Below are 18127 nucleotides of genomic sequence, written 5' to 3' on the forward strand. Positions count from 1 at the left end.
AGATAGAAAGATAGAAATACTTTATTTATGCAACAATTAGATGCAGCTGAATCAAACAGCATCCAGCCTGTAGAGGAAATATACACTTTAGGTGTTATTTTGTGTGTGATTCAACATGAAAGTGATGACAAGCTAAGGAATGGGATTATTTACTTTATTTTCCATTTAATTAATACAGATCTTCACAATATACACAATTTAAATATGCACAGTGATGTTTGCAAGCTCACTCACAGTCCACAACAACAACAACAACCTCCTCCTCATACATTTTATTACATTTCTTACTGCATTCATTAAATAATAAAACAGTCTGAATCAGAACAATTCACCCTCAGTCTGCTCTAAACAGAGTCTGCTCTCTCTTTCTGTCTCAGGATGTGTGGTATGGACGTGGACCTGGACGATGGTGGTTCAGGGGAGGAGGAGAAAGAGGACGAGTTCTGGATCGGGGAGGGGGTAAAGATGCTGCCCCCTCCTGTGGCACACAGCGGGGGGAGCGCGTGGGGCAGCCGCAGGGGCAGGTGCGGCTGCGTGACCTGCGGGGCAGCTCTCGTTCTCTGGAACCTGTGTGTCGTCTTGGCCAGCGCTCTGCTCCTGGCTGTGGTCTTCGCTGTGGTGCTGCTGCCTGCGATGCTGCTGCTGTATGTCGGTTTCCTCTGCCACTCCAGGGTGAGTTGTCTGCAGCACTGTGGACTGAAGGTTAAAGGAGGTGGGTGTGATTTGAGCTTCAAAAGTCAGGTTGTAAAGTTGCAGCTGCCTCTGGATGATTAGTCAGAGGATGCTGGACTTAGGTGGAGTTCACTGGCACAGACACAGGATGCTGTAAACTAGGAATCACAGTGGGCCGCAGAGTACAGTATTTCGCAATGTGAAATAATAGGATAAAGATCTGAGTTGTGCAGTAAGAGGTGATGATTTGCAATGTATAACATTATTTGCCACAAATGATGTTCCCAAAGTTTTGTTTGTTTTCTGTTTAATAAGATTTACACTCACTTACTTTGCAGCAAAGTACACTGTTATCACATAAAATGAAATCATAATACAGTGGAACAAATATTATAAATCTCTACAATGTCCTGATTCGTTGGAGGTAAACATACAGAATACAGTGTGTGATAGATGGTTTCCCTGCAGCTGTAAAATGTTTCTCATGGCAACCATATAAACAACTAAACAGCATGCTGGACCTGTCCTTAAAAGCCTTACACTGGCCCAGATACAAGACATATACCATGTAATTGCAACATCCACATGTTTCCTGTGTAGATCAAATTGAATCTGTCAAAATTAAGGAAATAATCCACAAAAGAATGAAAAGAAAATTTAGGTAACAAGTTGTACAAGTAACAACACATAACTTGAATATTTTTACATTTTCCTGGAACCTTTTGCATGTCAACCATGTTTCCTGTCATTCCTCCAGTTGATGATGATGAAAAGTTCTCCAGGTTTCCACAATATTATTAAAGCTATAGTCCATGTTTTCATTATAAAATGGATCAGCTGCCTCTGTAATGTGAAAGGTGTTGCTCATAGTGGCAACCACACAGATAATTATCACCTGACTCAGCAGTTTCTCTCAGCACTACAGCATTTTAGTGACTTTCAGCTATTTTTTTTTAGCCCACGACTTAACTGATATGGTTCATTCTCACTACTCTCATCAGTGTTGTTTCCAGCCACAGCATGCAGCTTTTTCAGCAAAAACAACCCCCACTGTACACTACGTGCTCATCACCAAATATAAAAGACACTATGTTAGAGACTTATCTGGGTGAACACAGTGGAGCATTAGCAGCTAAAGAGACAGATATTTTTCTCAGCTGATAGAGAGCCCAACAGAGCTAAAATGCATTTATATTCATCATGTGGACACAACCATGAGTGGAAATGAATGATAATGTTGTTCCCTAACAGCTGGATGTGTAAATAAGCAACTGTTTTCTAACTTCACCATAGTAATGTACATTTTGATTTGTTGTTTACTGTGTGTTTGTTTCTGCTGCCCCCAAGTGGCCAAAAAATCCTTTTTGGCAACTTTAAAAAAGATAGCTCTGTGCCAACCTGACAGTAAGTTTACTAATCATTTACAAGGAAGAATCTAAACTACGCCTACCCACCCAGTCTCCTTGAATTTACCTGGATGTTTAGACAAGTAAGCCCATGTCATTTACAGAAAGTGGGAGGATTATGTCTCATTAAGACTGGCACCGGCACCGGGAGTCTCAGAGGGAAAATGGCAATCACAGCCTTAAGGCAAAGTCTTTTTGGCAGCATAAGTTAAACGCCAGTGGCTGACAAGTTCTCCACAAGTGTTCAGGCTCATTCTTCATGTTTGTACTTATTGGTTTTTATTAGGAACAACAAGCTAATCCAAGAAGATAATGACTAAACTCAAATGTTGGAGCCTGCCAGTGTTTCTTGAAATGAGGTGAGGAAGAGGGTGCGGCTCCTTCTTTGTGAGTCACATGAGGGGCAGATAGATCATCAGTAAAATATGGTGTGTCCAGGCATGATGCCAAATCATGCTGTGAAGAGCTACAGCTCTGTCCTTGGCTCACCCGACAGGTCATAACAGTACATCCCACCTTTGAATCAGTTGGTCCTTTTGCCAGAAACCCTGGTTGTGAATGATTTGGTTTCCGAAGGCGTAGCCGTGTAGAGACAGAGCAGACAAACTAAGAACATGCAAAGTCTGTTCATGGAACAAGACTGTAATTGTGATTAGGCCAGAGCAAATGTCAGCTTAGAGCCAACAATTACAGACAATGTCAGTCAGAGAGTTCTGGTGACAGACTGAACATGGAGAGAGAGGACCCACTGAGAGGAGGGTCTGATTTGGTGCCGGCACCAGCTGTGCACAGACACACTGACAGCACGACGAGGAGGGAAATGTACTCAGTGAAAGCACAGTGTGCACTTGACAGAGGTGTGTCTGTCTGTATGTGTGTGAGTGTGTGTGAGTGTGAGAGTGTTAAACACTGCTGTTGCTAGGGCACATTTGTAGGAGGCAAAGTTCTTTTTGAAAAAGCTTACAATAGGAAATTGTCTAGAAAAAGGGCTTCGGACATAACCAAATCATTTTGTGTCTGACTTCGACAGTAAAAAGGAGATAATGTGTGTGTGCTTTATGTGTCTGTGTGTTGTGAGTGTTTAACCCTGGTGTATGAAGGATGTCAGTGTGTACTTCTGCAGCTGTGAATGTATCTCGTGCACTCTGATCACAACCCTCGCTCTTTCTATACTTATCCATTCAGTGTTTAGTTCTCCTCCCGCCTCTTTTACATATTTTTTTGTAGTTTCCGTCTCTTTCTCTCTGGCCTCCCTGTGCCCACCTCCTTCCTCTCGCTCGCCGTCACAGGTGATTGACAGCTCAGAGGGTTACTGACAGCTACTGGGCCGCTCCTTATCTGAACAGTAGAGGGAGGCTGGGAGAAACTCTGTCACAGCCCATTACCCACACGGTCCCACTTCTGCACCCTGAGCATATGCACACACACACACACACACACACTAATCATACCTGGCCAATGACAAATCCTACCTATTTGCTTTTTGACAGAAGAGAAGCTGCTGATGCCAAAATGTTCATCACGTCCTCTGGAGCCCTTCTGTCTACTCTTCTGATCTCCTCTGTTTGTCCTCATAGGTCCTTGATGCCCCCTCTGCCATCTGCCGTTACCTTGACGACAACAGCTGCTCCGCCCTAATCATCCTGGGCTTTGTGATGATGTCGCCGCTCGTGGTCGTGGCGGCCGCCGTCTTCTGCGGGCTGCTACGAAGGTTTCGGCTCCTGCTTCTCATTCAGCCGATCACGCGTGCCTGGTACCGGGGGCGGCTGCTGGACTGGGCAGCCAGCGTCCATGCCTGGGTCTGATCAGGATGAAACCGGAGGGTCGGATATGCCAACAGTTAGGGGGGATCAGAGAGTTAGATTACAGTAACCAGAGAGCTACAGGGGGTAGACAAAATAAAAGAAACACCTCACAATGTAATGAATACAACAGTGCTACAATAAAACTTTCTTATGATCAGTTTTGTTGAGAGGGTTTTAGAGGGATGTTGATTCAACTAGAGGTTATATTTTAAATAAATAGTTTGACATTTTGGGAAATACCCACGATGTAGTTGGTTCATTCACTTTCTTACTGAGACTTAGATGAGAAAATAATTACCTCCTGGCTCTATGCTTATACTTAATGGGGAGATATGAGTGTTGTGTTGCTCTTCTCATTGAAGAAAGAAAGCAAATTTGTGTATTTTCTCAAATTTAATCTATTCCTTCAAAGTTTTATTGTGCTGTTGTACTGGATTGCGTATTTAAAGTTGTCTTCATCATTTTGTCTACCCCCCCTACAGGTAATTTGGGGATTTATTGAGAAAGATTGTGCTTAAGTTCATTGTAGCAATTTTCACCTCAGTCTTATTTGGCTTTATCTTAGAAACTGAATCATTTTCAGTGATTCGTGGAGTGACGTCTTTGTAATTTAACCTCACATTCAAAAAAAAACATATTCTGCACTTGTTTGATCTGACGAAACAAAATGCATCGTGGGACAGGACAGAAAAAATACTATTCACACTTTTGTAAAATGAAGGATGAATGTAGGATTTTCCTTTGCAAGAAAGACTCAGAGGAAGTGTAACATTTCCTTTCACAGGCTATGTTGAACATCACAAAGTGGTTTATTATGGTAGTATTCTGTTAGAATTTGTGTATAAAACTAATATTTTTTGTGATTTTGTATTGCCTGTTTGCTAACTATGTTGACATGGTAACGTGGGACTTTCTCAGACATATATTGCCGTGAAGTTATTTGTGGTTGCACATTTAGAAGTCTAGCAAAAAGTCAAAACATAATTGCAAACATTAGATTTGTTGATCTGCTTTGAGTTGGTCCAATATTTTGGGTTCAGTTCCCTGGGACCTTCACACGCCCTGAAAAACAGGGCGATTAGTGTAAAATATATGATAAAAAGCAGCATACAAGGACTTAAATATCGTCTGTGAGGTGAATTAAATGGACAATGATGTTTGTACTCCAACAAGTTGATCTGATGTAGCATCATTAGCAGTCATGTCTTGTGGGAGGGAGGGCAATACATGAAACATATTTCATTGAAGGGCCATAAAAAAACACACCATTCATTATAAAAACAACAGAACTTGACAGAAGGGCAAAGTAATGGCTGATCCAAGTGTTAACGTGGGATTTAAATCATAAGATCAGGAGCTCATTCTGCTGCCTCTTTGCTTTCTGGTCATTTAAATTCATCAGTGACACAAACGCTGCACATCCTTTTTATCCGAGTGTCAACGCTCCGTAATTAAGTGTTCAGATTTGAGGTTTCATTTCTCAGAAGAAACCCTTGAATCATAATTCATGAGGAGCAGTTACTACTCATCCTGTAATTATACTGAAATGTATTTATTTTCTATTTAAACATATTTATTAGTGTGTTGTCTGTGTCCTGTTATTGATCCTCCATTGTGTGTAAATTGGTCGTTGAAGCCCTGTTTGTACAGGATAAAGTATTTATTTTTACTTCTGCTGTGTATATATTTCGGGTTTATTTTTTTGTTCAGCTTTTCATGTCAGTGTTATCAACAAAACAGCAACACATTGTTATATTCAGACCTTCCATCAATAAAAAGGGGGCCTTTTTTATTCCTCTCTTTTGTGATTGACCTGTTTATAACGGTTTGAAAGGTCTGAGGATTCGAGTCCAGTGAGTGATGACTTAATATTCAACTCTGACTTTTTCTGCACACACATAAAATCACACTAAAAGGACATCATGACCTCAATTTCAAAACAAAACGATAAAAGAAAGTATCTCACACAACGCAGATGCTAACCCTTCCCACTCTCAGTTCACCTTCTGTTACAGTGGGCACATTTGTGCAGTGAGTAAATAATCTAATTAAAGAAAAATGTGTCCTGTACAGTCTGTCCAGTTGATGTACCTAACCAGTCCAGCACTGTTCATATTGACAAATATCATCCTTCACCTGTTTAGAGAGTCTGCATGTGTTGTTGCTTATTATTCCATTCGGTGATCGTGTTGGACAACATTTGCCGTGTGAGGAGTTTGGCTTCTTTGTTAAAGCAAGACTTCAGCCCTGCTAGCAGCTCTGTGAGTGTGTATAGAGCTGCTTTGAGCTAAATGCTAAAGCCAGCATGCAAACATGCTTACAATGCTAACATGCAGACGTTAAATGTTTACCATGTTCATCATCTAAGTTCAGTGTGATAGCATGCTAACATTTGATAATTAACACTAAACATACAGAATAGCTGATGGGAATGGCATTCATTTAGCAGGCATTTGGTCATAAACAAAAATAACTAAAAATTTTATATATCTCCCTCCCATGAGAAAACGTCTCATTCTAAGTTAACAAAAACACAGTTCTTATTTTCAGGTGATTATCCACTAATAAAAACATACCTATGAATATTTTATTCCATTTCAGATCCTCGTGAATGTTACTTACTGGGCCTTTAAGGGATCACCATTGTTTTCCCACTTCATCCTCTGGAGGACATGTCTGTACCAAATTTCATTGCAATCCATCCAGTAGTTTTTCCACACAAAAACCCACAAATTGAACCTCATGACAGTGAGCGCTCCATAGAATGCTGATGGCATGGCTCAAAAGTTTTATAAAGACAAACAGGTATCAGCACTTTTATCAATACATTACAACACATAATGACCAATGTGCAGCAGGGAAGGGGCAGATAAAACAACAAATAACACGTTGACAAAAACAGGCCCACTCATTAGCTGTTCTGGAGCTTTTGACTGTATCATGACTTTCATCAGCAGATGAACTTGCTCAGTTGTCATGTAGTTGTAGTTATTCTGAGCACATTAAGATTTTCTTGTCCATGTTGGCTTGAAAATTGAGATTGAAAGTTCATTCTTGACCTTGGAAACAGCAGTTAACAAAACAATATCGCCCTTTGAGCTGTTACATGTTAGTCCTGCAGTCTTTGAAGAGTTTGAACCCAACCAGGTGTCACAGTGAAACTGGGCAGCTGGAGCAGAAAGATATGCAGTGCTACTGGTCAACATAATCTCACTTTGTTGTGTCTTCTCATTGGGTGACTCATATGTCCCAGTAAGCTTTGATGTCATCATCTACATGTACTGTTTACTGCAAAGTGGCTGAAAATGTAGCTGAGCCTTAGTGTGCTGAGACAGAGAGAGCAGAGCCAAATTGGATTTCTTTTTCTTTTTTTAAGTTAAAAAGGAAAATTGTCTTATAATTTGGGTCAATCACTGTTCCAGCACTGTTCTGTTTTTAAGTGGTTGACAATTAGAATAGATGCATGAGTATGGGGGAGGAAATTGCAGGAGGATGGTCCAGACAATGAGCTCTGAAAGCCAAAAACTTCAGCAAGTGGCAGAGTGAGCACTGGGTCATTGGTATTGATGCCCTTCAAAACTACATTATAATAATTCCCCTTTAAACTATAATTAGAGGTTGTAGAATATGTGGCTCACCCCTTGAAATGCTCCAAATTTACTTTTTATCAGTGTCACCAGTTCATCATTATTCATTAGTTCCCATCACACTGCGAAACACATTTTAAGAGTCATTTAGTCTAATATTCAGCATTTGAACCTTTGAATATTTCATTTGTAAAAACATCATGAAACAAAACAAAATAACTCAGATTCTATAAAATTCATACAACATGTTAAATTCTACTGAAACCATGTGACTGTCTTATCCTTGAAAAGAATATTAGTTTAGGACTCATATTAATATAAGTACTAATATACTAAATTAACCCAACAGGTTGAGGCAGGCTGTCGTCCACATAGAGCCGGGTTCTGCACAAAGTTTTTTTCTTGCCACTGACACCAAGTGCCTGCTCATGGTGGGAATTGTTTATTCACATTTCGACAATTGTTTTATTGTCTCTATAAATAATTTTATAAACAATATCCTCTATACCTGCTCTATGAGGTATCCTGAGACAACTTTTGTAATGATTTGGTGCTATACATAGATGAGTTTTCACTACATGGCAGCAGCTCTGTGAGACTGTACATAGGCACACTGGTGCTTAATGCTAACATCAGTAGGCTAACATGCTGATGTTAAACATGGATGTATTAAGGGAAAACTGGATACAGAGTTGGAGGCCAGGCTCTGTTCATTCTTATGGCTCCCCCATGATGCATAAAGCCAAAAAAATATTTCTCAGTATAAAATTATCCCGAGCTGCCACATAAGCTTCCGCATTGTGGGGCGCAGAGCAAACACACTAGAGATTTGCAGTTAACTTGAAATAGGAATAAAATTATTTAATTGTTTAGGTCGTAGACTTTCCAAATGTTATCACACAAATTCTGATAGTGAAACAAATTATTTTGCAGGTATTGAGATGGTCAAATGGACAATGTAATGTATGCTATATACACTATATCAAACTATATCTATATCAAAGACTGGCGCTCTTCTTGTAGGTTAGATGTTAAACTATCACCATGGTTAGTTTAGTGGGATGGCCTAATTAGCTCTTAACACAATGTTCAGCTGATTGGCTGATGGAAATGTCGTTAGTTTTGCAGGTATTTGGTCATAATTCAAAGCATTGATTCTAATTTTGACCAGATGACAGGAATGGATGAAAAGGATCTCCATAGTCATTAAGCTACAAAATATCCTGAGGAGGACGTGTGTATATTTCACGTGAACCTCATTGTGGCACTAGAGGAAATGTCAGAGGTTCACCAAAGTCAGTAGATGTCATCCTCTGGGGACCATGAACATCTGTACCAACTTTCCCATTATCCATAAAATAATTGTTGAGATATCAACATTGCCAGAGAACCATGTTGCTAGCACAACAATACTTACAGTATTCATATTTTAGTGACGTTCAACTGAAGTTACCTTTTTGTGACAGTTCAGTGGGGGACAAATACAGCTGATCTAGTCCATTTCCATATATAAAGGTATTATTTTAAAACCTTGTGGACTCTTAAAACTTGAATCCATTAGTGTAAGAGTCCTTCCAACTGCTCTCAACAGTCCCACACATTTTCACTAGAGCGATGAAAATGTTGGTTTTTGCTGTCTCAAAGTGGACTGTAATGGATGCTTCTGTCTGCCTGAGTGCCACTTTTAAAAAGGAAAAGTCTATTATTTCAAAGCAGTTGTATCAATGAGGAGAGAGATGTTAAGTGCTGACTGTAATGATTTTCAGTCAGTAGTGAAAAAAAAAAAAGTGACCATTCTCATAAAGCACAATGAACCAGAGGTTTACAGGTTGTTAGGTCTTGTGGTCGGACACTGGTCTCATATTCTGTAATCTATAACGTTATTAACACCAAAACCGCCTGTAAATCTCTTACAAACATTCGTCACAGGTGAACCTTTTACTGCTGTCATCACACTAAATAACCCCCTCTAGATTGTGATTATTTCTTTATGTATATTTTGATGCAACTTTCCCACAAACACTACTGATTTGTTTCCATGACAACTTGGATTTTTCATTTTTTTTCCATGGTAACAAAATCAAACAACAAAATGTGTGTTTGTGCAACTTTCTGGAGCAAAGAGGACCAAAGCCTTTCAGTAATAAAGATGCCACGATGAAATGTAGGAGCAGTTTTGTGTAACTTAATCCCGGCTCAGCCTGCCAAAAGACAGTTTTAAAAACAATTTCACCAAAGAAACAGCAACAGCATTGACATTCATTATGTTTCATCCACACAGTGCAGTCATAAAGTATTGTGTATTTCATTGTTTATTGTTTCATTGTTTCGGTTTTATACTCCAGCACAGTGGATTTGAAAAGAAACAATAACTTTCACTTTTAAGGGTGTTTGAGGGTGTCCTCGCTCATATTGAGCAGTGTGGCCCATTTCTAAACATAATCCTACAATTTTAGGAGAGTGCGGACGGATAATAATTGTAAACATACTTAGGAGTTTTCATGGCCCAACCACAGACTGTATATATCCATTTCTTTATATACAGGCTGTGGACATAACAGGGAAGTGTTGTTGGTCACATCAGTCACCTGACTTTAAATTAAACTGTCCACTTACAGAATACCAACAAAGGCAAAAGTCCTTAAAAAAAGAAAGAACTGAAGACGGCTGCTGGACAGTGTGCGGATGTGTCACACCAACTATTGTAGGTTCAAACTTAACTAAATTAATAATGACGCAAAGTGGGAATCACACAAACTAGTTTTTATGCAGAGATTAGTTGTTCCTAAATACTGACACCCAGTAAGTGTAGTGATTATTCCTTCCAGTCAGTGCTATGACCCCATTGTTTCATTTCGCTTCCAAGGCTAATGAGCAAAAACAATGAAAAACACATCTGTCCTAATACATCCTGACTGCACTGTAAGTGTCCTCTTTGTATCAGTCCACAGATTAATGTAATCAAATGGAAAAACCTCTGGAACATTTTTATCAAAACCACGTCATTACTGAAAATGCCAACAAGAAAAGTGGGTTTCTGAATTCAGTCCAAAGCAAACAAAGGAACACGGACAATTACACACTGTCAACAAATTAATCTGCTGGATTAGAAGAGTCTAAACGCTGATGTTGCTTTATCAACCACTGCACACAAAGACTAAACATTAGCTTCATCTCAAACACGAAACTCACAGCAGGATTCAATGATGAGGATGATGTCAGCTGCCGGCGGGGGTGTGTGTATTTAGGTAGATGCAGCAGTGAGTTTGTTTGTCACTCTCCTCCCTCTGCATCCCCTGGTCCTGCAATTTCTTTCTCAATTATCCTTCCACCTAAACACCACTTCCAACCAAACTATCATCGCCTCTATTTAAAGAAGGCTAAAATATTAAACCACCACCTTTTTTTCTGGGCTGAAGGTTAAAATGAATTGCAAGTGGCTGCACAATGGACACTTCATTTAATCGGTCTCTATGGCAGCAGGTGATTGTGGTTTGCGTGTTTCATGCGTTAATAAGTGGTGAGCTTGTTCATAGTGTGCTGAGTGCATCAGTGTGATGTATGGTGTTTGTTTTTGTGCCTACACTGTGTATGCATTAAAATACAATTATGTGTATGTTGGAACTGTACAGAGTGTTTGCCTCTGTTATGAGTGGCCAAGCAAATAACCGCTGTGTTAGTACACAGATGTTCACCAGCACGAACCAGCAAACAAATTCAGATTCCTCATTTTCTCTGCACATCCTGTGGCGGCCAACTGTTGGTGATAAAGCACAGGAATACAGAGGGATAATTACCAGCAGGCAGTGAGGCGAGTTGACAACACTTCCGGGGGGGGGGGGGGGGGGGGGNNGGGGGGGGGGGGCTGGGGTGTGGAGAGGCTTTTAATTGCCGTAATGAACCTTTTGTCATATAGGGTTAATTTATACACACTCATCCAATTAGCCGATGACATGTAGGGGGTATGGAAATCCTCCAGGGGTGTGAAGGAGAAGTAGGAGGAAGTGCCAAGAGCTGGAGACGGCAGCATCGGAGCTCTCAGTGCTCAGTGATCCAGGAAACAGCAAAGTTTCCAGCAGTAGATCTAATAGGTCCTGAATTGTAGGAGGATTGATATGCCTTATGTGCTCGAGGTAGCACACATAAGAATATAAAAAATGGAAGAAAACAATGAGAAACAACATGAAATAGTAAAAGAAGAAGAATTTTCTTTTAGGTGGGAGTTTGTACATTATCTCAGTGTATACAGGTAGGAGTTTAAAGGAATTTTTGGAAATGCACTTATTTTGTGGGACTTGATAGAAAGGTTGATTAACTTCGGTTTATTCGGTCAAATATGGAACAATTAGCTAGATAGCACCAAAAGACTTGAACAAGGTGGGGGGAAACAGCTAGCCCGCCGTGTCCAGAGGTAACAAAATATGATTAACCCCAGGAGCATCCCCTGGTAGGGCTCACGCTGGTAGTGACCCACACTTGAGTCCTTGCTTGCAAGCGGCCCCCTTGTGTTTGAAGTTCAACCTGTGCTCGCGTACAGCCTCCAGCTTGAGCTGCTAGCATGGCTGTATACTCTATGTTTCCCAATCTAGACAAATATACAATTTATTTCAATGAAATATTGAAGCAGGTTTAATAGTTTTAGCCCTTCTGGAAAATGCCCTTTATACCTTCAGTGTTGAGTGAGAGAGGGATCTGAATTCCTAAACTCTTGTGGTGTCACTTTATATGATAACAGCAGAACTTTAAACACCTGATGGTACAGTGACAATTACATCCTCTTTAGACTTCCTGTTCATGGCTGGTTGTCTGATACTGAGCCTGAGTGATTTGTGGCAGCTGGTTTGTGGATTACAAGGCGTCCTCTTCCTGCTGGTTATAATGATAGAGCTGTATCATCCATTTTTAGGTTACAGACGTAATCACGGCTAATCACGCTCAGTGCTTAGAATCAGTGTATTCTGTATCACAAATTATGCTCACAATCACAGGCAATCATGAGAGAATATTCACAGTGTCGGTTGTTCCTCTGGAGATCTGTCTGCTGCGTGAAACTGGCTGCCAAAAAAATATGAATATGGCTTTTTAAAAAGGAAGAAGCTTTAACAATTTAAATCAGCATCACAGGATAACACAATCAGAGATAATACAAAAACTAACACAAATGTGATTTCCATGCCTCATCTGTCCTCTCTCTCTGTCTCGTTCTCTGCTGCTTTCTGAAGCCCTCTTGTGAAAATGAATCTGTCCTATGAGCCATTTACATCAGGCTCTCTCCATTTTCCACTCTTGTACTTATCCCCATACCNNACACACACACACACACCCATACTCACACACAGACACACACACACACACCCACACTCACACACAGACACACACTCTCTCACACACACAAACACACACACACACTCACCCTCACACAACCTCTTTGCTTTCACTTTTCTGCAACAGAAAATTACAGCCCTCCTAGTATTTACCGCCCCATCTATAATTCCATAATCTCTCTTTCTATACCTTTCCTCCGTCTACATACTGTCTGTTTCTAGTGTACATTGGTGCCATAAAGAAGAACATTTCACCTTTGAAATTTTCCTGATTGTGGTCCCATGTGCTGACTGCTGAGTAGTTTCTTTCACTCATTAACCTCATATCTTTCTTCTTTCTTGCCTTTCCTCATTCTAGCCGGTTGGTTGGCCCAGACCTTTGGTTTAAGCTGAAATATTGGAACACAACTATTGGATAGATCGTCATGAAATGTGGTACAGGCGTTTATCTTCCCAGATAATAAAGTCTACTGAAATATCTCTTCAACTATTGGATGTACAGACATATAATGGTGGTGATCCCCTTAACTGTTCCTCAAGCAGCATCATCAGGTCAAAATTATTGCTGTGTTTAGTGCTAATTAGCAAATGTTAGCATGCTAATGCCCTAAAATAAAATGGTGAACATGATAAACATTATACTTACTAAACATCAGCATGTTATCATGCTAATGTTAGCATTTAGCTAATTCACAGGTGGGTTATTTACTGATGTATTTTATGTTGTAGAACAAAACATGTCTCTTAAGTCTCTTAAGCGTGTGTTAACTACAGACCTTAGTTCATCAAACCAAACCCCATCGAGGTAGAGGGAGCCAGAGGGGCAAAAATGCAAACTCATTTCCGGGTTTTTTGCAGCACTTCATTCATGATGACTTCACACAGCGACTGGCCAGGAGATTGCAAGTGACAAAGTACTGTACAGAGGGTTTGAACTCCTGTCTCAAGCTCTCTTTTTTCATTCTTTAAACAATTATTTCTGTCACTTTTCCTGCCGAAAGCAGGTCTTTCACTCCACCTTCAGTTCTGACCTGATCAAACACTGTAGGAACTAGTTCTTTTTGAGCATACCCTAACCTTAACTATTGTTTAAACGTCTGTTTTCAGTTCGCTCGCTTTATAATTGTCCCAAGTCCCACCATGTCTGCCAGACAGCTACTGTACTTCTCTCTCAGGTTTTTTCCCCAAATTAACCCATGAATGCAATAGTCTCTGCCCTGGTGTCAGCCACCCTCCGTCTCTCATTACCCCCCACCTGCGAGAAGAAGAGAGCTCCCACTAATACACATTATCTTTCGTCTCCTCCAGGTTTTCTCTTATTACCTCTCATCTCCTTTCAGTTTACGGCTTAATACTTTGGGTCTTTACCGAGCCCTGCTGTCCGCCCTCGTCCTCTTCCTATTTTCAGAAAATTAAAATCCATTTTCCATCGTTCCACTCTGGTCTCATTACAGCTTATTCTCCATCTCCTGTGGCTGCAGGATGAAAAGGAATCAACACAGGCTTTTCATGAACACTAATTCCATCCTCCAAAGAGACCTGCAGCAGTCAGGAGAGGATTTCACTGTACCTCACAAGGTCACTAAGGCCATTACACACATATCACAGAGGTGGGAAATTATCACAGTGTGAACAGTGTGATCAAGAATAGACAGATTTCTGGACTTTAACTGAACGGCAGCCATGTAGCTGCTGTGGATAATCCACTCCTTTGAGCATGTTTTGAAATAATCAAGAAATGGTTTGTGAATTCTTCTCATCAATGAGTCGTCAGTGATCTGATTTGTGAAGTAATGGTGTGTCTCCAAGCAGGAAATTAACCAAGGTCAAATAAATAAAAGCTAACAATGTTTTAATAAAGCAAGAAAAAGAGGAGTGAAGAGCAAATTGTGCCTTCCTATATTTTTCCTCTCTTGAGGTAAAGACTCAGATAACTGATCTAGTTACACCCACCTAATGAATCTTGATGAGGAGATACTGTGTTATTGCTATGATCAGGTAACTGTAATAATATCCGTATCAATTTGCCACAGAAGATAGGATTAAGGTTCATTTGATAATTGTTTCATCTAATAAGGATTAAAACCTTAAAACTAGACATGACACTGGTCACTGTGTATGAAACCACTAATACAACTCACTATATGGCGTGTTTATTAATTTGTCGTGTTGTCTGAATGTCTAGTGGCAATCATTACACCCAAGGAGACTCAAATTATCCCACAAAGTAACATAAAAAGCAATGTTCACTCAAGGGTCACTACCTACCATTACGCATTTGAGTGAAAGACAAAAATTGCAGGCTGTGGGTCATGATCTGAGTAGTGTTCAGAATTGTTGTTTATATTGTTGTTTATATAGTCCCCCATACAAAAGACTCCCTGTGTGGTTAACAGTGAATAAGTGGACCATTTCAGACACATGCAATTACTGCGTTTTTCCACATAGATGCATTTAATCATCTGAGTTTCTCTGATCAGTGTGTTGAAAATCAATGAAAAACTGAGAGCTCAAGACAAGATCAACATGTACGTTGTTTTGTGCTATTTGAACTGCATATGTAGCAAAAGTAAAGGGTGGAAAATGTTCCATCCATGTAACAGTGCTTTGAGATAACCTCCCATTAATGGCTATTAGTAGTGATCTGCACTGTAGAGCAGGTTGTACACGGGTCAATTCTAGTTTCTGAACTTCTATTATTTATTACATCCAGTAGATCTGTGGTCCAAGTTAAGTTCGAATTTCAGCAAATATAATAAAAAATGCTTCTGAAATTCAGTACCTACCCATTATTTAACTCATACTATTAAGTATTAACATCTGAAGTGTGATTACCGGAGAGTTAAATCAATGAAATAAATCAATAACCTGAAGCTTTGCTCTTTAATAATGCAGCTGAAGTTTATTTTAATGTTTCACTTATTTATTCAGATTGATTTTATTCAAAGATGATTAAAGACGCGCTGGTGTCACTGCATCAGTGTTTCATCACTGGTTCAACAGGTACGTCCTTGTTGGGTAAGTGAAGCTTTTCCATTCTGATTCACAGGACACGGCGTGATTGACAGTGGATGATAATCTCGAGGCTCAGAGGCCCTGTTTCTTTGTGTAGTTTCACATCGAGACATTCCTGCACATTCCTGCACTGATAAAAGAACCGAGCTGCCGCTGTGAGATTAGGTCCCTCTGGGATCCTGTCATTATCTGTCTGTTCCTGGTCAGAGACTCTAACGCTGCTGCAGTGGAAGGATAATAATGGATAATGGATTACAGCAACAGGAATGTGCTTAACTGATGGCACATATAGATCTTTACATAAAAATAGTAAATTAATTTAAAAAAGGCAAATTATGGATACTTAAAAAGTTGTTACTTGTTATTTGCATTACTTTAAATTGATTATTACTGTACATTAGAATAATCAAGTTCATAAGCACACTACAAATCATAAAATAGTGTTTTTTTCATGATTACTTACTGTTTTGAAAGGTTCCATCTCATCACTTTTCCTAGAAGACTATGAACATTTTTCCAGTCTGCTGTTTAAGATGGAGAACAACAGATTGCTGGAGGTTGTGGATGAAGCATCCTTTGGCTTGGGTTGTTGTGTGGTCAGCTGTTGTCTGAGGCCTGGGACAAACACAGTGTTTACCTCCCTCAGGGTGGAAAAATCCTCACAACACAACACGACTGTTTAAATATTGATATTGTTGCTAGAGCTAGCAGCTTACACTACACCAGCCACCTCTTCCAGTTAAAGGTCCAGTGTGTAACATTTAGGAGGCTCTGTTAGCAGAAAAATAATATAATATTCATAGGTATGTTTTCATTAGTGTGTAATGACTTGAATATAGGAATCGTTGTGTTTTCGTCTCAGAATGAGATGTTTTTCTCTAAAGACGCCTTCAATGGAGTCTGCCATGTTGAACCATCATGTTTNNGAATGGACAAACCAAACACTGACTGTAGATATGGTCTTTCGGGTTTTTTCGCAAGTTTTGCAGCCACCGTAGTTTCTCCTACACACTTCCAGTAGTGTTCAGTTAGTTGCAATCTGCAACTTCACCGAAAGATAAATCGTCATTAAATCTTTCACATGGGTCCTTTAAGCATTAGAACCATGAATGAGTTCAACTGCGCTTCAACTAAAAACAAACCAACAAAAGAAAAGAAGCTATGCGAATATATTTCAATTACAACCAAGCAAATGACACATAATGGTGAAACTGTAATCTTGCTTTCAATAGTCTAATAATAAGTTTAACAAGTCTCAACAAAAAGAACTCTTTTAATGCACTAACCCTGATTAAAATCACATTGCTTTCATTGATAGAAAAACACTTTGTGACAGCTAATGTTGTATTTACATATTTCAGTCTTTTAGCACCTTATCTCTGACATGATGTTCAATTCTAGTGGCTTTTAAGGAAAATATTATAAATACACCTTAATTACTATATTGAGTTTTTAATAATGTGGTTGTGGGGATGGCAGTGTCTGTCTGTAGTCTAATACTTTGGTCCAGACTCACATATCTCAATGAATATTGACATATGCCTCCACTCTTCACGTCCTTGTGGGTCACTGGGGCTAGAGGTTGCGTCCATCTCATGGACTAAGTCCCTGAAAACATCACTGCTAAACTGTGGCCTGCTGTTGCTGACAACATCCTATCCTATTCCGTACCGGGAAAATGTAGCTTTCATCTTCAAAGCGTGTTTGCATGTGGAGTATCTCCAAGTACCCATAGTAGTAGTCTGTTATGACAAGAAGTTGTCTTTTGTTTTCACACAAATCTATGCCAATTTTCTTCCACAGCCTGAGAGAGGTGTTGACAGGAGAGGCTCTCTGCTCTGTGCATTCCTCTGCTCACAACTCAACCTTGTGTGTGATCTGTGAGGCTATTCTAGGCCACGGCACTGAAGTGTCAACTCTGTCTCTGCACTTGTTAAGCCCTGGATGGCCCTCATGTATATGTTCTAGTATCTCTGTCCTCATTGTCGCAAGTATCACTATTCTGCTGCCTTTGGTTTCTAACCCATCATGCACCGACACAACACATCTCTGTGTGTGTTTGCTATGTGTTTAGGTCATCCCTTGAATGCACCTCATCACATGCTGGAGTTACTTGTCAGCTGCTGTCTCTGCTTGGATACTGTCCATCCTCTGTCCATGCTGCGACATAACACTACCGTTATTTTCTTTTTACTCCATTCTGTCTTATTATCGTCTTGTCAGTCGTCTGTGAAGCACTTTGAACTGCATTACACTGATTGAACACTCCTGATTGATCCTCATTAACTGCATGAGAAGTCTTTGGCAGCAGATTGGCA

The 18127-nt window shown here is 39.9% G+C and overlaps 1 protein-coding gene across 1 annotated transcript in view; it reads left to right on the plus strand.

The window, feature by feature from the left end:
- Positions 1-5789, plus strand: part of LOC118327924 (transmembrane protein 88) — a 6649-nt gene extending 860 nt beyond the window's left edge. Inside the window, exons 2-3 of the mRNA XM_035661455.1 lie at positions 378-672; positions 3656-5789. Of these exons, the coding sequence (XP_035517348.1) occupies positions 379-672; positions 3656-3883 (522 nt within the window). The 5' untranslated portion in view covers position 378 and the 3' untranslated portion in view covers positions 3884-5789. The remainder of the gene's footprint in view (positions 1-377; positions 673-3655) is intronic.
- The last annotated feature ends 12338 nt before the right edge of the window (positions 5790-18127 follow it).

The sequence above is a fragment of the Morone saxatilis genome, unplaced genomic scaffold (assembly GCF_004916995.1).
Source record: "Morone saxatilis isolate NCDOM2014 unplaced genomic scaffold, NCSU_SB_2.0 Contig18, whole genome shotgun sequence".
Lineage (NCBI taxonomy): Eukaryota > Metazoa > Chordata > Actinopteri > Moronidae > Morone > Morone saxatilis.